Source organism: Salvia splendens, chromosome 2 (genome assembly GCF_004379255.2).
Source record: "Salvia splendens isolate huo1 chromosome 2, SspV2, whole genome shotgun sequence".
NCBI lineage: Eukaryota > Viridiplantae > Streptophyta > Magnoliopsida > Lamiales > Lamiaceae > Salvia > Salvia splendens.
In genome coordinates this window covers 3198115-3218200 of record NC_056033.1, presented here as the reverse complement: position 1 = coordinate 3218200, position 20086 = coordinate 3198115, and the positions used below count along the sequence as shown (strand labels likewise).

Sequence of the window (20086 nt, the reverse complement as noted above, 5' to 3'; positions counted from 1 at the left end):
GCTCGTGTTCCGTCCGGGAGGGACGGTTCCGCCGCGGGACGCGTTGCAGCGTTGCGCCCGTCCCCAGCCAGTCCCGGAGCCCGTCGCTGCGGGACTCGAGACGCGACGTCCTGCCACGCGCCCGGGCGACGTGTCGAGCGCCCGACGCACGCGTGACGCCCACTCGCTGGCCCGCGAGTGGGCGTCGTCACTGATGACGCAATAATTATTTTATTTTTTAAAAAATTCGAATTAAAATTTTTTTTGTCAAACGGTAATATTACCGTTTTGTTTTTTATTTTCATTTTTTTAAAATTTTTTTATTTATTTACTCTATAAATAATCATATTTCCTACTCATTTCACACACAAATACACATTTATTCCTCTCAAATCCTCTCTATATCCACTCCAATTTCCATCTTAAATCAACTCAAACAAATGGATCCTTTTGAGCAAATGCGTCAAATAATGGAACAATCGCTTGAAGAAGATCGACGCCGAGAGGCGGAGGAAGCCGCGCCGCCCCCACGACGCTCCCGGACGTACATCCATCATAACCGGGAGGAAGCCGCCGCAAGGTTAGTACGCGACTACTTTTGCGATAAGCCGGCCATCAACTTCGTCGCCAACAACCGGCTGTATAAAATGGGGTACTATCTCGCCGACGGCATCTACCCGAAGTGGCCGACCTTCGTGAAGACGTGCAGCAGGCCTTTGTGCAGAAGCAGGAGGCTGCTCGCAAGGATGTGGATAATCTTGCACAACATGATTGTCCAAGACGAAGGACCCGAGGCGGGAAATTGGTTCGACCCCGAATCCCCCGGAAGCTCAACCGCAAGTAGTCCGCCGCGAAGTGGAGCGCATCCGTCAATACAAGAACGGTTGTCTATTCGGGCAAGGACACGCGACTCTAGCGCCGACGCCTAACTCCAAGAGGATCTAATTGAGCACATTTGGGAAAACTTTGGCGGAGAAAATTAAATTATGTCATTTTAATTTTTTTAGGATTTTAATTATGTCTTTTTTCTATTTTTTGAATTTTAATGTTGTTTTAATTTTAATGAAGTTTGTTTTTTAATTGAATTTAGAGCATCAAATTATACAAAGTTAAATTATGTCTTTTTTATTTATTTTGGCACAAATTTAATTATGTATTTTTTTAAGATTTTAAGTTGTAATTTTATTTTATTTAATGAAGTTTGTTTTTTTAATTGAATTTGTTGGAAAAAAAACTGAAATTGAATGAATAGTAATTTAAGGGACGGAGCGTTGCAGGTTCTGTCCCTTAGTTAAGGGATGGTGAAATAAAGTACAGTGGGACACTCAAATAGTTGTTTAAGGGACGGTGGGGGCAGCGTAGTGGATGCCCTAAACATGTTACGCATACATACATAGAGCCAGCAAAATTAGCTAGGCTCGACTAGCCTGCCCAATTAGCCCGACTTCAGGGTTTCGTTGGGCTTTAAAATAATTGTTACTAGTACTAATTGATTACACTAATACGTACTAAAATACTTTTATTTTAAGTTTCATTTTAATTTTTTTGACATACAAACTTAATTCAATTTATTTCAGTAGGCGGGCTCGGCCCAATCACCCATTTTGGGCTGAAAATGGGTTCGTAAAATTTGACTCCGGTCGACTCTCGGTCCGATCAGTTTGGTAAATCACAAAACTCGATAGATCATACCGAATTGGCCCGACCGGCACTTGCTATGGCGTCGAGCTCAAGTACGTAGCAGCCACTGGCATATCCAGTGTAGAACAAAGAGGTACAACTGTACCCCAAAACTTGATGTCTTAAGAATATATTGTAACGCTATAATCAAACCTTTGTGGTCCAACGGTAGTTTACAAAGAGGCCCAAGTTCGATTCCTGGTTGCGAGCTTTCCGGTTTTATATTTTATTGCACTTATTTGTTCTCCATTCTATTTTGAAGATTGCCTATTTGTCTTCTTATTCGATTCAACTACATATTCCCTTTTATTTTGCTGCATTTTATTTTTTAGTTGTTGTATTTTAATTTTACTCTTTTTTACTTGTAGTTAATTTATATTCTACAGGAGACTTAAGTATTTTGATGTAATTAATTTATTCTACTCTCTATTTTGATGTTATTATATTTCTATTTGTTTTGTAATTATTACGTTTGTACTACTTTTAAGTAGTCAACATATACTTAGTTATGAATAACTGAATTTTTCTTAAATAATTTTTATTTTTTTATTATATTCCTATTAATAAAATTCACAAATATTTTATCAATTGCTTAGTTATGGAGTATATATTTTTATTTTTTGTTTTTAAAAAATAGCTTATACTTTGTATGAATAATTTATGATGAAAAGATTTACTAGTATTTTATTTAACAAAATAAAATAAAAATGATTGATCAAATTTTAAAGGTTTAAGGTAATGAAAATATCGTACCCCTGAATTAAAAATTCTGGATACGCCATTGATAGCAGGCTACTAGCTCATTGGAAACATATCATAGAGATTAAGGATAGTGAACACAAAGAAAAATTTATAATCTATGTGATTGTTCGCGATTTAATAATAATAATAATAATAATAATAATAATAATAATAATAATAATAATAATAATAATAATAATAATAATAATAATGGAGGATTTTCTCGTGTTTTGTAGTGATCGATATCTGTATAGCAATTTAAGATTTGAAATTAGGATTTGCATTGATTAGTTATTTCGGTTATTGGGATTTATTTAAAAGTTTATTTAGTTATTACTTGTAGCCTCACATCATTATGCACATTATAAATAAGAGAATATTTCTTCTGTATTAATTTCTTATACTACCAATCTTTCAATTTATTTTCAAGCAAAGCTATCTTTTGGATATTTTAATACTTTAATATTTCCAGCAAGCATTCGAATTTCGAACGTTCAGATCTCTCAATAAACCCAGTCTTTTTTTTTGTTTTCGTTTTTCATAATTTTTTTTGGATTGGCGAGTTTGTGACGAATGATATGTGAAAGAATATAGAAAAATGGGGTCCAACAAGATTTTGAATTCCGACAGTATTTCTGGTGATAGAGCGATGTCGATCTCAGGTGAGTTGATCGTCTGTAGATGAATATTGACGTATAATTTTGATTTGGGGATTGTATTTCTTAAGACGCGTGCTTGTGAATGGTGGAAAAGATATAAAGATTGGTACTTTTTTAATTTTTACTTGATTTAAATCTGAGATTCCATTCTTTATATGCGGATTTTAATTTATTTTAGCGCCTTGTTGTGGATTATATCATATTATTGTAAAATTTCAGGTTTGCGGATACATATGTTAAATATGGAGTATATGTTTTGAATTTATGTTTACCATTTATTCTGTTTGAGCTGGATTGTTTGTGAATGCTTATATCAGGATTACTGATTACTTTGTTTAGGGAGTTGGAATTCATCACATTGTATTTTCTTTGATGCCACATGGTATCATTGTCAGCTGCAGTTAAGTTGGTACAATATGTTCCAAATTATTTCAGGATGTTATTCAATTAGGTCTAGTGGTTCATCAATTCTTTTGGTTTATCCATATGGATTTTAGTTGGAAGAATATGATAGTGGTCTAATCACATATGGTTGTCGCAATAATCATACCGGCATTGTGATGTGGAAATTGAGCTTTTGATTGGAGCAATTCTGTCTCGATTTGGATGTTTGGATGCTAGATGGCCTTATATGTGACAGTGCATTTGTTTTTATATGCTAGATTCCTGATGGAATCACATCCTTTTGCAATTACAAGTTTGGTGCCTTGTGAATCTTTCGAGGACAATCAGTGATACTAGCTTGCATAATGCAATAACACTTTTATCAATCCTTTTAGAAAAAAAATATTTGACTTCCTTCCACAGTGGCTGCTGTGTTGCCTAATCCCTCATAGGAAAGAATAAATATGGTTATGTCATATGAATTCCCTTGTATTCACGTTTTTTGAAAAACTCAGTATGCAACTTTGTATTCTCTTATATGGTTAAGTGTAGCAGAGAACATTTGGCTTTTCTCAGGCTGTGGTATATTGGTAATGAACCTTAGGGCTCCTTCAGATTTGAAATAGAAGTTGAAAACTTTTCTAGAAGTGATACTCCTAAAAAATGAGATGACTTGTTTTATTGTAATGTCTTTGGTTGTAGCAAGTTATATTTCTACACCATGATTAAGGTTATTGAGAATTTGATCGTTGATTGTTTGTAGTATTTTTTGCATACTCATTTTGCATAGTTAGTAAGTTACCAGGAAGATATTTCCTGCAAAGTGTGTGCTAATATGGATGTAAGTCTTATAGTTTGGAAAGCTACTGTGAAGCAGCTAATTTATCTAAGAATTATATTTAATTCTACATTTTGGAATATAGCGTGATTTGGTGAGATGTTCCCAGTTTCTTCCAGTCACATGTTCCTTTAATGGGATAATTTCTGATTTTCAGGACTTCGTGAAAAGCACCAACAAGATTTAGAAAACTTGACTCTGACTTCACAGCCTTTCAAGACATTAAAGCTCTTTGTTCTTGCTGTAAGGCAGTATATAAGAAAATCCGTAGTATATATGTTATCACATGCCGGTTGGTTAATCCTGTTGAGTGTTATTGTTGCTGCCATCGGCACACTACTCGTGACTGTTGAGGGTCCTCATGGGAAGGTAATCCGAATGCCACATTTGGCTATCTTTTTCGTTATGTTATCATTCTCTTATTCAAATCCAGTTGCTTTATTTCTCGCCAAAAACTTTTAGGTGCCTCTGATTACTGACTGACACACCTTGAGTTTTTCGTTTAACACCATAGACCTGCAATCTGTGATGCAGCATGTCGAGGAAATTCAGCGTTATGTGCAATTTGTACTGTGGTGGGTGGCTCTTGGAGTCGCATCTTCCATTGGACTTGGTAAGCTAAGACTTAAAAGTTCGCATATGTATGGTTATTCTTATGTTGTTGGTACTTGGTAGAAATGATGGAATAACGTCTCGGACAAACCCATATTGTGATTCAAAATTAAAAATTGTTCTTGAGGTGAACAAACTTGTCCACTTAAACAAACCTCACTAACTAAATTATTATTTGTACTATATGGTTGTTCGAGAAAGGGGATCCCAGTACACAACAGCACTTATTGTCACCTACCTCGTATGATCTTTTCTATGATCGTATCCGTATCTATTAATTTCTGAACCTGCTTCACTGTGTTACTTGTATAGGATCTGGATTACACACCTTTGTTCTCTATTTGGGACCTCATATTGCATTCTTCACAATTAAAGCAATAAAATGTGGCCGAGTAGACATCAAAAGTGCTTCATATGACACAATACAATTAAAAAAAGGCCCTTCATGGCTTCGAAAGAACTGTGCCGACTTTGGGCCCCCATTGTTTCCATCATCAGACGGTGTACGTATCCCACTAAGTAGCATATTGCCCCAGGTCCAGTTGGAGGCCATTCTATGGGGCCTCGGGACTGCACTTGGTGAACTTCCCCCATACTTCATTTCAAGGGCAGGTATGAACATTGGTTACATGTTTTCATTTCTTCTTATGATGCAAACTGCTTTTTATACCACATAGAGCTTTTTTAGGATGATAGATAGTTTTTGTGCTTTTGGATTAATTGTTGATTCAGTTTAACTTAATATGCATAATTTGTGCAGCTCGCTTGTCAGGTAACACAGTGGATGCCATGGAAGAATTGGATGCTTCTTCGGCAGAAGATGAGGGTATTTTATCTACTCGTCTGAATCAAATAAAGCGCTGGTTCCTGTCGCAGGCTCAATATCTAAACTTCTTTACAATACTCATTCTTGCTTCGGTTAGTTGCTTTAACTCCCTTCTTTGTGTAACTTGCAGTTTTTATTTACATCAGGTACTATTCTTTAGTAAGTTAAGGAATCCATAAAATACAAATCTATATTGATCTCATCTCAGAAATCAGAATATAACCATTTCCTTATATTCTTTTCTTGGCTCAGTATTGCTTTGCCTTACTCAATTGATGGACTTTTCTCGATGTTCATTTTTGTGAGACTGCCACTATGACTTAAGGACTACGGGAATATTTTGTAGGTGCCGAATCCTTTATTTGATCTTGCGGGAATAATGTGTGGACAGTTTGGAATTCCTTTCTGGGAATTTTTTTTGGCAACGGTGATAGGCAAAGCAATTATCAAGACTCACATTCAGGTTGGTAGAAGATTTCAATTGTCTCTAAAAAATAAATAAATAAAACCTGTTGTACCTCTTAAAATTGACATTCTTTACATACCTATATGAATGTAGACAGTGTTTATCATATCTGTATGCAACAACCAACTGCTTCATTGGATGGAAAATGAACTGCTTTGGCTGTCTAGCTTTGTACCTGGTTTCAGCAACATTATGCCTAAGCTCATCGCGAATCTTCACTCCATGAAAGACAAGTACTTGTCCACGAAACCTGAACCTCCTGCAAGTGTCAAGGTATTTGCACCTCTCTCTCTTATTCAAACTTGCCTTGAATCTTTCCTGCTAACACTTGTTTCAATCAGGCGGCCAACTGGGATTTCTCGCTGACGACTATTTGGAACACCGTGGTGTGGATAATGCTGATGAACTTTTTCGTAAAGATTGTGAATTCAACTGCACAGGGGCATCTAATGAAAGAGCAAGATCAGGAAATCGCTGCATTGAAGAACAAGTCTTCCGAACCTTCTAACAACTAATTATTCATATTTTCCATGACTTTTTTGTTCTAGTTTTTTTTTTTTTTTTCATGGTTCTCCAGGACTCTAATAATTAGGTTTATTGGTTAGGATATTTATACACAGTCACCATTGAAAGCCCTCTGAAGAAATTGTACAGGAATTGCAGGATTTTTAGTATGAGGGAGAGTTGAGACCTATTCTTTTTTGGGTTATGTAAGAAAGCATTTTTGCTTCTATTTCTTCTGTTTTGTTATTCACTTGAATTTAATATTACTGGAATCCCACATATATTACTATCCTCCAAGAAGTTATTTTTTAAGGAAAATTTATTTATATTCAATTAAAATATCTTTTTGCCTTGATTTGCATATGCAAGTGGTATGGGTTAGATAAATTTAATTTTTTAAAGCAGGAATTCATGCTTTAATGACTCAGAGTTGTATAAAAATAGACTTGGAATATGAGATAAAAAAATCAAGTTGTAATCTAATTAAGATCTAAATTTTATGAGTATTTTATACTACAACGATACCAGTTATCCAGATTAGGGTGTCCTAATCGTCTTGATCTAAGAAATAGATTCTGTGTACCTTGTATCCATTAAAATAATATTTTTTAGTTAATCCCTAATGTTTAAGTAATGTACCCTCTTGTTTTAATAATTTATATACAGTATGATTTATAGTAATAACAGTAGATATAATAAAAAAAATCACGGTGTTTTTATAGAAATATACTATAAGGGGACTAATCAATTACCTGAAAATTAAACTCTTTGTCTCAGCATTTCCCAAAATCCCTTTACTTAATTTCAGAAGAAAAAAATATCCTTTTACTTTAAAAGATATTATTACACTATGTAAATTTTAAATTAATAAATCCAAATTAAATACACTCTCAAAATTAAAAATAACATCGAGTTTATTTTTCATTTTAACTTGTTTATTCACAACCATTCATATGGAAGACATACAGTAAATGCGTGTCATTAATAGTAGCATATTTAAGCTAGTTGTGTGAATCATGCATGAAATGTAGTGTAAATCAATTAATGTTGGACTTCAATAATTTATTAGTACTTGGTTTGAACTTGTTGTCTAGGGAATAACTTATTCTATTTCTACTTAGCATTCTCCGTCCAACATTAACTATCACATTTATTTTTTTTACTCGTTTTGTAAAAATAATAATAAATAGTTAAAGTCGAGAAATAGTAAAATGAGAGAGAATAAAGTACAGAAAAGTCATCTTTATATTATTCTCTCTCTTACATTACAATTTTTCCACTTTAAGAGCATCCACAAGACCACAACGGCGAGCAGGACGGCGTCCGTCGGTCCGTGCCAGCGGCACGGAGGCCTCGTCCGCCGCTGCGCTCGTGCCGCCGGCACGGGGCTGCTCGATGCATCGAGCACGTCCGTGCCAGTGAGCAGGTGACATGGCAGGCGTTGATTGGCCAACGGCATAGCCGTTGGCAATTTATTTATTTTTTTTAAAATCAGTTTTTAATTAAAAAAACAATTTAAAATAAAAAAAAATTCCCACTTCCCAAAAAATTATATCCGTTTTCTACCCACTTTTTTTCATTTTTCCCCCAAAAATACACATTTTCATCTATAAATACCCCCACTTTCACACCCAAAAATTCACATCACACAACACAATTCTCATCTACATTCTCTCATTTCCATTCTCAATCTTTCTTCCACTCATACAACATAACAATGTCCGGCCACGGCGATCACCCCCCGGGCTCCCACGGTTGGAACCCCGATTGGTTCGGTTCACAAACGTTTCCTAGTCCGGAAACGGAATATTCGGCCCCTCCTCAAACCCAAAGTTCGGGAGTTCCGGGTGGCTACCGGCCTTACCCGATCGACGACCAAGATTCCCCCGAAGGGCTATACGGGTGGACACCCGAGCCTAGAGCGAGGTCGAGCGGCCCCTCCCAAACTCCGACTCCTCCTACTCGCGGAGTCCGCACACCGTACACTCCGACGGAGATGGAGCAATTGTTCAAGGCGTTCTTGTCAATCTCAGAAGATCCGGAGGTTGGCACGAACCAATCCGGCGATCATTAGTGGTGGCGCACCTGTCGCCGGTACAATGAAAACCGGCCGGCGGGAACAATCGAACGCAACGAGAGTATGGTGCGCAACGCCATATACAAAGCCAACGAAGAAATCTAAAAGTTCCTGGGGTATTACCTCCAGGAAGAGCGGTCGGCAGAGAGCAGTTCCGCCTTGTCGACGTACCAATCCATGAACTACAAGCCGTTCAAGTACCTCAACATTTGGCAGGAGACGCAGTCGCATCTGAAGTGTAGGGGAGGCGTAACATCCTCCTCTAGCGGCTCCTCCAAACGGTCAAGGTCGGTATCCCTATTCTACGCCGGCTCCGAAGACGTGGCTAGCCAAACTTGCCGGAGCTAACTTGAGTAGCCCTGACGCCGGCCCGAGCGGTTCCCAACGCCGACCGCAAGGAAGGAAGAAGCCGGCGGCCAACCGCCGTCGCGCTGCGACTCCATCCGGCGATGCTCCCGAACCGGCTCCCGTTCCCGTTCCCTATGCGCTACCTCCACCCCCAACAACTCATTGTGGGCGATTTTGGCCCAACTCAATATGGCCGATAGGTCAACTATGACCCCGCGCAATTTCGATCGCATGAGACCATGATATTGGGTCTTCAAAAATAATTGGGGGTAGTGCCATCGGATGAATAGTCTTCCACGGGGGTATTTTTGCCTTTAATTATGTAATTTTTAATTTTTAGGATTTTAGTTATATAATTTTTATTTTATTTGTAATTTGTAATATTATTTTGGTTTTTTTAATGAATTTTAATATTATGGAAATTTTTTTATTTAAATTGAATAATAGAATGGTGGGACCATTGTGCTCGTCCTTGCGGAAGAGTACGGTTGTGGGTGTTGTGCTCTTGCCTAAGAGCAGGCAGAAAAAGTAGGGCCGGGTCCACAACCGTGCTCGTTGGCAAGAGCACGGTTGTGGATGCTCTAACTATTTATTATCATTTTTACAAAACGAGTGCAGAAAAATAAATGTGACAGTTAATGCAGAACTAGGGTAGTAACTTCAAGTAAAATTTAATACCTTCATGTGCTTGCTTTCCATTGGGTTAGCATGGTTGGGGTGATTTGGACTACCCTATATAAAAAGGATTGTTTTAGTTACCATTTTTTATAAAAAAAAATTAAAAGATGTATATAGATATATGTCGTCTATATTATTATATAATTTCTTTTAAATTTTAAACCTAGAATCCGTTAAAAGTGACCCAAGTATAGAATTAAATAATTCAGCTTGGGTAAAGTAAGAATACCTAGCTAAAAGATGTTGAAAAATGAATGTCAAGCTATTATTTAAATAATTTGTATGTTGATATAGTCTTTCTTAAAAAAAGATTGAAATAAACATTATTAGTGGGATGTGCATACATATACTATATAAATAGAATGCAACACAATATCCACTAGCAAAAAAATACAACAATTTGTAAATCTATCTACGTCAAGAAAAATAATTCTACTAATAAAGAATAGAGGGAACATCATTTTTGGTCCACGATCTTTGCCAAAGTATCATTTTAGGTCCGTGAACTTTGAGTTAGTATCATTTGAGGTACTTTTTACTATTTCCAAGTTTTATTGGACGAAAATACCCTCAATACCTTAAAGTGTATATATTTTTAATAAATTTATCATATACTCATATTTTTTTATAAATATCTTTACAATATATTTTTGACAAATTTTCTAAATATAATTTGACCTTAAATATTATCACTTAATTTTGTGACATGCAAGTAAAATTGCTTCTTCAATTTTTTATATTATTTTTTAAAAAAAAATTGAATAAAGAACTTTCTTTAATAATAAAAAATTGAATAAAGATCTTTTTATAAATATCTTTACAATATATTTTTGACAAATTTTCTAAATATAATTTGACCTTCAATATTATCATTTAATTTTGTGACATGCAAGAAAAGATCTTTATTCAATTTTTTATTATTAAAGAAAAGTTCTTTATTCAATTTTAAAAAAAATTAATATAAAAAATTGAAGAAGCAATTTTACTTGCATGTCACAAAATTAAGTGATAATATCTAAGGTCAAATTATATTTAGAAAATTTGTCAAAATATATTGTAAAGATATTTATAAAAAAATATGAGTATATGATAAATTTATTAAAAATATATACACTTTAAGGTATTGAGGGTATTTTCGTCCAAAAAAACTTGAAAATAGTAAAAAGTATCTCAAATGATACTAACTCAAAGTTTTTTTTTTTTAACTCAAAGTTCACGGACCTAAAATGATACTTTGGTAAAGTTCGTGGACCAAAAATGATGTTCCCTCTAAAGAATATTCCAACTAAGAGTGCTCTGCAAACTGTAGACGACGACTATTTTTGTAAGAAAAATGTAGTGATAGTCTAAGCAATAGAATATTTGGTCTAAATGGAGAGTAATTTGAATTTAGTGTATTTAATGCTGCAAACTCAACTTAATTTAAACTTTTCTACCCATTTTCAAATGTTACATTTCGACATTTATGACACATGATGGGACCAACGACTTAAGGCAAATCCAATTCAATTCGTGACTACTTATTTAAATGCCAATTACTCCGATATGACTAAGCTGTATATTTAATTTTCAACTTCATTCACCTCATCTTTTGTCTTTCTTATCATTGAATTTCCGCAAGACATTGACAAATTAAAAAGATATATAATGGACACGTGTCATAACCTCTCACACACTATTTACTACTACTACTATTATTTACCAAAATGTGGAATTTGGGACTCATACTGACACCAATACAATCTAAAATAAACCCCACAAAATTTCCTCATAACCAAGATGCCATATTGTCTATTGATTTTGCTGTCTGAATATTTAATAATGCATGGCCCACAAATTTTTCTTTCTGCCCCTTTTTAAACAGTTTTTTCCCTTCTTGATTGTTCTCAACTTGATAAGGTTAGATGCGTATGTTTTTATTGAGATAGAGCAATTACAACTTTCCTCAAAATGTCTGCTAAGAGCATCTCCAATAGCGGGCGCTAACCGGTCCGCTCGCCGAACTATTGCAGCCGGCGAGCGCTAAATCGACGAGAAAAACGGCGAGCGCTCGCCGATCGGCTGACCGCTATTGCAGGCTCCCGATCGGCGAGCGGAAATTTTGATTTTTTTTATTTAATGTTTTTTTATGAAACTCATTCTTGGTTGTTTCTCTTTTATAGAGACATCCGTGAATGTTTTATGTTCCACTTTCGATGTGGGACAAACTCATTCTTGGTTGTTTCTCTTTTAAAGAGACATCCTTGAATGTTTTATGTTCCACTTTCGATATGAGACAAAATCATTCTTGGTTGTTTCTCTTTTATAGAGACATCCTTGAATGTTTTATGTTCCACTTTCGATGTGGGACAAACTCATTAATGAGGATGTTGTAATATTATTTTAATTTTAATGAAGTGTGTTTTTTTAATTAATGTATTTTTTTTAATTTAAATAATATTATTGAATTTTCTCGTATATGTGTCGTAAATTTAATTCTGTATTTTGTGTGATTATCAATTATTTGTTTTATAATTTTGAGTGATGTGACTAGGCTATTGCTGGACTATTTGCTTGTCCTGATGATATGGCAGAAAGATTTTTAATGCTGATGATGTGGCAGGAGGAGTTTGTGGCTGTGTTGTTCTTATTGTGGATGCCCTAAAACAGAAACGTGGTGAAACTGCTTTTTGAATTGTGCACTGAATCTTTTTTAATTTTAATTATGCCTGAGTTATATAGTGTGTACTTCTGAGTTGAATTTCAAATAACATTGGCCAAACTTGTACAATTTCTGAGTTGTAACTTATAATTATAAATTTTAAATCAGTTCATTAATAGAAGAATAAATAATTCACAATAGATTAAATCATATAACAATTATCATCCAATCCATTATCCACCAACTACTAATTCAATCATGAAATACTTTAAAGTTTTAACAGTACTAGGAGTACAAGATAGTCTTTTCAACAACCTGCTTTTACTCTCTCTCTCTCTCTCAAAATTCATGAATAATAGTAGTAGTAGTAGTATAAAAAACACATTCATAAAAAACACATTAATAGCCTGTGGTGTGTATTAGAGTGGGACCACAAGACAATATCAACAAAGGAAAAGGTCCAATTTTCCTCCAACACTACTACCACTCCCATTTTCTAATGCATATTTTAGTTCAATAACATCCCTCACAAACACTGGCCATAAAAAGTAATGCAAATCTCACTACAATTTCCAACAAGATCTATCTATTCAAAACAAATAATACTACGATACAATTCTTCCAACAAGAACTGTACAGAGAAGATTAATGCATCACCATCACCATCACCCATCACCATCACCATCACCATCAAGAATCCAAGCAAGTGTAGAACAGAGATTAATAAATTTAATTGAAGGAAATAACAGAAAAGGAGTGAGGGCTTATCTTACACAGCTACCACATATACATATGCAAGCCCTCCATTACATACATATATATCCAAAACTAAAATCTTTCCTTTTTGGTTTTCAGAATAATTTCTTTTCTTTCTCTCTCCTTTTTTCTGGGGAAATATATTTCCAAGCAGGAGAGTAGTTGAGGAAGATACAAATATGATCAAAGAACCTCCACTATTCTAACCAAAACAAGAAGCTACTCAGTCTTCTAACATCTAAAATTTTGTTCTTGTCCACCAAAAAATTGATCATTCTTCCCCACCCGACTTTCAAAAGCACGAAAACACTTCACTGTTTCATCAGCATGTTTACCTGATGAATGATAGGGGCGTGAGCACGCAGTACGAGCTCCATCCATCCTCTCCCTTCTTGACACCTCCTCCTCATTCTTCCAGCAAGTGCCTGTCCCAACTCTCCCTCCCTCCTGGGACTCATAGCATCATCAGCACCTTTCACTTTTTCTCAGGCTGCCATGGATTTAAATTGTCATTTCCTGGTCAAGTAATAAAAATTGAATCATAAATTCACAACCCCCCATTCATTCCAAAATATGTTGTATAACAAAGTCACATTTCTCAACCTACAATGGGGTTGCAAAGTCTATTTTCTAGTTTTGTTAAATACTTACCATCAGGTTGTTTCTGCTCGGTAGGCTTCACCTGAACAGCAGCTGGAACGGGATGTGCGTAAGAAAAGCCAGCTGGCAACAGGCTACCAGCAGCCTTCGCAGCAAACTGTGGTGCATGGATTATACCCTGTGAAGGCAATCCACTACCCTTTGCGTTAGCAGTGGCTGCTGCAATTGCTGTAGCTGGATCATTCGTGTTTGCACCACCCAATAAAGACAAACACCCAGCTGATGTCACCGGAGCACTTGGTGACTGCTGCTGTTGGTCTGTCTGTCTTCGCGGCATATAATATCCACTGACCCCAGGTGTGGTTGAGCTTTTACTGGAAGAATGCGGACACTGGGATTGAGCATACGGATTTGAGAAGAATAGTTGCTGCTGCATTGTTTTAGGCATCTGCTGCTGAGATTGCAGTTGAATTTGAGATTTCTGTATGCTTCCAGAAGAGGCAGAAGCTACATGAAGGTTCCCCAGAATTGATGGAGACTTCTGGTTAGGACCGGATGGAGCGTTCTTTGTAGGCTGTGCTGACAAAGATGGCGCTTGGCTTGTTTTGTTGTTCGTAGAAGCAGATGAAGCTGTTCTTGGGCTCCCACTGGCTCCTTTGGAGACTGAAGAGGCCGTGGGAGAGCCTACCATCATAGGGGAAGACGAAGTCTGGTTGTTGCTTGGATGAGCTTGCCCTTGAGAACCTGTTGATGGTTTCTGATTTCCTCCGAAGGATATTTGAGTCTGAGAATGCTGCTGAGGAAGGTTTTTTAGAGTCGCAGTGGTTGCAGAGGAGGTTTGGGGTGACAGATTTCTACCGGAGCCTTTCCATTGTGGGGACTGGGAGGGGCTGCTGCTGTTGCTCTTGACAAGATTTGTCGGGAAGCCAGAGAGTCCACTCGGAAACTTCAAACCCATGGTTGAAGATGAATTGAAATGCTGCTGTCGACTAACTGCATTTGCTGTCATGTGCTGCGGCAGACTACCCGAATTTGCTGCCATGTGCTGCTTCAGTTGCTGTTGCAGACTACCTGAGTTTGCTGCCATGTGTTGCTTCAGTTGCTGCTGGTGCTGGTGTTGTTGCTGTTGTTGTTGCTGCTGCTGCTGCTGCTGCTGCTGCTGCTGCTGCTGATGCTTAAGCTGCAGATTTTGCTGTTGCTGAAGTTGAGCTTGAATGCTGTGAGCATTCTGAACATTCACAGCATTGGAACGGGAACTGCGAGGTGCACCAGAAGCAGCAGCATTTATAGACCGTGTGGAGCTCTCAATCACGTTGTTTGCCTGAATAGACGACGAAACATGCCCATCAGTAGTCAAGTCCGACCTTGTGAATGCAATGGATTGCTGCCCACCACCAACACCCATTGCCTTTCCAGTCAAGATCTTACGTTCTTCTGTGGCATGGGAATCGACACCAGCAGATTTACCATCATCTGAAATTCGGAAATTCTTCTTCTGGGCAGCCTGAACAGCAGCCATCATCTGCATATTCTGTCTCGTAGCTTCTGAGGAGCTATGAAACAGAGCGTGATTCTGAGCCATGGATGCCACATCAATGCCCGGGCCTCCACTGGTTCCATTGACAGTACCAAAACTCATCGCAAAGCTATGTGATGCAGGCAAGGACTCCGGTCCAGGCTTGGATCCGTGCTGCCCCTTCTTGTCAGCATGATTACTACTCGCGCTCGTAGCACTCGCTGCACCACCGCCAACACCAGCCAAAGTGGCAGGATGAGTCATCAACCCGAAATTCTGCGGGTGCATTGGCATTGCGAAATTCTGGCCATATATGTTCATAGAGGCTCGAGAACCCCGGCTTTCAGCCATTGATGGGCTGTCTTCCCTACTTGGTTCCCCCTCAAGGTGCCTTGCCCGTGATTGGTGCACATATTGGCTGAGACCCTGTTGCAACTGCTGCTGGGATGACTGCAATTTCTGGGACGGCATGTTCTGCAAGCTAGCAGTTCCAGAACCACTGGAGACGCCGCCGCCAGTTTGCATTCTCGGATGCTGGCCCTGCAAATGCTTCTGTGAAGTCGAGGAACCACCACTGGATTGGCTTGCATTTTGGTGAGCTTGCAGCAGCTGTGACTGGATGGATGATGGCTGCGCGTGCTTAAGTTGCGAAGGATGAATCATCTGAGACGAGTAGAATGAACCGTTGAACAAAGGCAGCGCCTGGCCTGGGGTAGCCCTGTAATTCGGGGGGGCACCTACAGCAGCAGCCGGTATGGGAAACGGGTACCCGTTGTTCTGTAGGATCGCCAAATACTGCGTCTCATTAGAAGGCATATTCGGATAGTTGAAGCTCACTGCACCTGCTGAAGTGGAATTCGTAACACCAGAGCTACAGGTATTGGAAGAAACACCAGCAGCCGGTGATTTGGTTCCACTAGGCCGTGGTGCTGCCGATTGCTGCTGGCTCAAGGGGAAGATGAAAGTAGGCCCCTGCTCAAAACAATTCAAACATTCAACACACACTCCACCAAAACAAGACATGCAGTTAGTGTTGATAAAGGAAACATACCAGCAAATTACTAGGAGCAACGGGAGGCAATGCTTGCTGGATAAGAATCTGCTGCTTTCCCTGAGCAGAATCTGACGTACTGGCCGGTTGAGAACCCTTCTCCTTCCCGACAGGAATGGGGGCATTCTGGGCCTTATCCTGAGCACCTCTGACAGCAACATTCCCGTGCAACTCCATTCCTGGTATGAAGTTAAGATTGCAAGGCTTTGCCCCGAATAAAGAAGCCGAGCCAGCCGGTCCAGGCCAGAAGGGGTTCATCTTCATGAACTGTTGGAGGTAATGTATATTCCTAGCAATGTGGCAATGTGTAGCACAGCGTTTTGGTCGGGGCTGAGAGAACAACGGCTGCAGAATTTCGAAGACAATCGCATCATCAAAGATCCACCACCACAGGACATCATTACTCCACCATAACAAAACAAGGACCAAGGATCCCTTACCTGAATATGTCCAGGCGCAACTGCCCCTCCTCCCTCCATTGACACAATTTCTTGCAACGGAGCCATATATCTGCTGACCGAAACCAACAAAACGCCATCATCAGACAGAACCAACATAAAAACATCCAAGATTTCAAGTAAAATGGTACGCAGTCATACCTCATCGGAGCAAGCCCACCGGGCCAATTCCCCATCGACATTGGCAACGGCAAAGAGCTCGTTGAGTGACCTAAGTTCAAGACACGTTCAAACTTCTCAACATCCCAATCCACAGATCTCCACACCAATGGCCCAAAACCTTAAAAATAACAAAATATAAAACCTACCAGATTTCTCAGTGAGCTGCTGCTGCTGCTGCTGCTTCGGAGTCAACAACTGCGATTTGTTTGCTGCAGTAACTCCATCACCGTCATCTCTTTCTGACTTCTCCAAGTTAAGATGCAAATCTACATTCCTCTCCTTTGATTCCCTTTCTTCTAGCACCTTTATTTCTTGATCACTCCCTGCCCCAATTCTGTCATTTTCGTTGGCTTGATCTCTCACCGCCTTCGAATTCTGCAGAAATGCAGCAGATAAAAAATCAAAAGGCTGCCAATCATCAAAATCCAATAATCCGAATAGAAAGATTCTCAATCTACGTACTGTATCGGTGGCCGGAACAACCGGCTTTTGATCCACCGGCGAACCCCTCAGATCAATCTTTGCTTCTTTATCCGGAGAAGATTTTGCTTGTGGCGGCGGCGCCTGAAAATAAAATAAAAATCCGTTAAAAAGAAATCCAATTCAACAACAAAAACACAAGAAAACGAACTTGAAAAAAATTGATCTTCGCTCACCATAAGATCTATTTCGAACTTCTCTTCCTTCCGATAATCCGCAAAATTGCTAAGCTCGAGAAAATTATAACCAAAATTAGGGCAAATGATGAGAAATTCACCCCAACCGCCTCAAAAAAAAGTGAAGCCCAAATTTGTATACTCACGTTTTAGTAGTCGCCGCAGCCGGTGAAGGTGCCGCCGCCGGTGAATCTCCGTTTTGGTTAACCGCTGCTCTCAACGCAGGAGATTCTTTTTCCTTCGGCGACTTTATCTCTTCCTTCGCGACGGAATTGCTCTCTCTTAATTCTTCAGCCACAGGCTTCATCTCCGACACTGACCCCGCCGCCGCCGCCTGCCTCTGTGGATCGACCGAATTGGTAGCCATTTCATGCACATTTTCAACTGCGGGTCCTGAGATTTTCTCTGGGGATGGAATCTCGCACTTCGGCGTCTGATCTGCGTCGAGCTTCGCCGGAACGGGGCTGCTACGAGCGCCGTGGCTTGAGTTCTCCGGAATCTGCCGCGGCCTCTTCCTCTTCGGAGCTGCAAAAGGATAGCAGCGTGATGTTTAGAACTCTCAGCCAGAGAAAGCAGAGACCAAATAGAGCGTGATTTAAAACTTACCGACAGCTGAAAGGGGCCCAGAATTGGATCCCAAATTGGGATTATTGGCCGAAGGGGAATTAGAAATCGGCGATGAATTGCGCTTGATTTCTCTAGACTCCTCCTTTTTCAATGAAGAAGGGGCTTGTGATTGAGTCATCAAACCATACAACACCTCCGCGATTTCAATCTCCAACTCCTCCGGATTCGAAGAGCTTGGCTTCGACGCGGACGCCGTTGCCACTTTCGGCGGCTTCAGCTTCGGCCCAGAGTTGTTCACAGTCTGCTTCTGCAGATTGCAAAAGTTCAGAATTAAGAATCGAAGAGATCTTTGGAGATTCAATAATTATTTGACCGATTTCAGACACTGACAAGCTTCTTTCTCATGGAAGCATTGGAAGATGACGGAGACATCGGAGCCGCCGGCACAGGCGTCGCCGCTTGTCTCGCCGGAGAGCTCCCATGATTCAGCTCTCCGCCGCTGTTGTTGCTGATTGAAATCCAATCGTGAGACCTCTTCGTGGATGCTTCAATAAAATGAAAAGAAATCAGAAGTTTGACCTAAAAATCAAATCGGAGAAATGAGATAAGAGTTTTCCGTCACTTACCGGAGCGTGCCTTTCTAGGAACGGGAGCGCTCATCATTTCCGGCGGCGCTTTAGAAACCTTGGCCGCCGTTGAAGAAATAGGAGGAAAGGTTTTCCTGTGCTGGAGATGGTGATTGCTACTTACAGTATTGTTCTGTTGCGGTTGACTAAAACTACTGCTATGGTGGTGGTGGTTGGGGACGGAACCCACCGCCTGCGACAGCAACCTCACGCCGCCGGCGTTCACTTCATCTTCTTCGTCTTCTTCATCATTGATGCTCTCTTCCGAAGTCTCGTCTCCGCCTCTTCTCCTCTTACTCCGGCTAGACCTTTCTCTCAAATCTCTCTCTCTGTCCCTCTCCCTCTCCCTTTCCCTCTCCCTGTCCCTCTCCCTCTCTCGATCCCGATCTTTCTTCATTCTATCTCTTAACCTCACTGATTCCTGCAACTCCACATCTTCATCTGCAAAAAAAAGCTCGAATTATCAGTGGAGAAAAAGCGGAGCCGAAACAGATCTGTTGTTAAAAAAACGAGAAAAACCAACCTGGAGAGTCTCTGAGGCTGTTGGTTCGGTGGCGGCGGCGGTTGAAGCCATTGGAGCCGACGATACTAGCTCTTCTGGCTTCTCTGTTTCTGTCCATCACTGGAATAGAATCAGAATTTCAGCTTGACCCAGATGAAGAAATCCAATCAGATATCTCATCAGAGGTCGCTATAGCATAACTCGCCGGAGAAGAAGAAGAGGCTCGCCGGAAATCAAGATTCAGAATGAATCCAGCGGATAAAACAACAATCTTTTTCTCCAAATATCCTTTTCTCTCCCCAAATGGGCTCCTCCTCTTCCACAAATCCTCTAAATGAAGCTTTTTTTTCCTGTCTGGCTACCCCTATAAATGAAGCTTTCTTTTCCTGCTGTCACGATCTCCTTCATCTATTCATTTGTTAGAATAGAGTATTTGACATCTACAAAAGCCCTCGTGGAAAATCATATGAGCTTGCTTTGTCACGCCAATCGATCTCAGCCGTTGAGATCGGTCTCATCTACGCTCCACAGTCGCCAGCATGGCGGTATTTACTCTATGAAATCTCGAATACCACCGCTACGTGTCGGTTTCTGTCTTTGGATTCAAGCTTCCATTTTTTTTCGGATTTGTATTTATATGGGAAAGCCATTTTGCTTACGTCTCTAGCATAATAAAATCAAATCCTAGAAATATGTATTTTTACTGCTCCATATAAAATCTAAAATCAAGCATGGTAACAATCCTAACTTTAACTACTA

At 39.3% G+C, this 20086-nt stretch overlaps 2 protein-coding genes across 6 annotated transcripts; one reads left to right on the top strand and one right to left on the bottom strand.

Annotated features, from left to right (window-relative positions):
- Positions 1 to 2797: 2797 nt before the first annotated feature.
- Positions 2798 to 6970, top strand: LOC121783761 (vacuole membrane protein KMS1-like). Of its 3 annotated transcripts, none has more exons than XM_042181942.1 (8): positions 2798 to 3062; positions 4439 to 4650; positions 4816 to 4894; positions 5206 to 5505; positions 5654 to 5811; positions 6066 to 6182; positions 6279 to 6458; positions 6527 to 6970. In XM_042181942.1, the coding sequence occupies exons 1-8, from the start codon at positions 2999 to 3001 to the stop codon at positions 6698 to 6700; spliced, it is 1284 nt and encodes a 427-aa protein (XP_042037876.1). In that variant the 5' UTR covers positions 2798 to 2998; the 3' UTR covers positions 6701 to 6970. The 3 variants fall into 3 exon arrangements, with proteins under 3 accessions (XP_042037876.1, XP_042037882.1, XP_042037889.1); XM_042181948.1 differs by lacking the exon at positions 2798 to 3062 and adding an exon at positions 3761 to 4033; XM_042181955.1 differs by lacking the exon at positions 2798 to 3062 and adding an exon at positions 3762 to 3910.
- A 6170-nt stretch (positions 6971 to 13140) lies between these two features.
- On the bottom strand, positions 13141 to 19746 carry LOC121783743 (protein TIME FOR COFFEE-like). 3 transcript variants are annotated; one of them, XM_042181916.1, is made up of 13 exons: positions 19349 to 19746; positions 18826 to 19266; positions 18590 to 18744; positions 18239 to 18506; positions 17779 to 18157; positions 17633 to 17681; positions 17439 to 17540; positions 17123 to 17351; positions 16956 to 17025; positions 16797 to 16869; positions 16357 to 16701; positions 13841 to 16277; positions 13141 to 13705 (listed from the first exon to the last, which is right to left on the bottom strand). In XM_042181916.1, the coding sequence occupies exons 1-13, from the start codon at positions 19443 to 19445 to the stop codon at positions 13665 to 13667; spliced, it is 4686 nt and encodes a 1561-aa protein (XP_042037850.1). In that variant the 5' UTR covers positions 19446 to 19746; the 3' UTR covers positions 13141 to 13664. The 3 variants fall into 3 exon arrangements, with proteins under 3 accessions (XP_042037850.1, XP_042037866.1, XP_042037857.1); XM_042181932.1 differs by having other exon boundaries at positions 13141 to 13679; positions 19349 to 19745; XM_042181923.1 differs by having other exon boundaries at positions 16797 to 16866; positions 19349 to 19745.
- Positions 19747 to 20086: the final 340 nt, after the last annotated feature.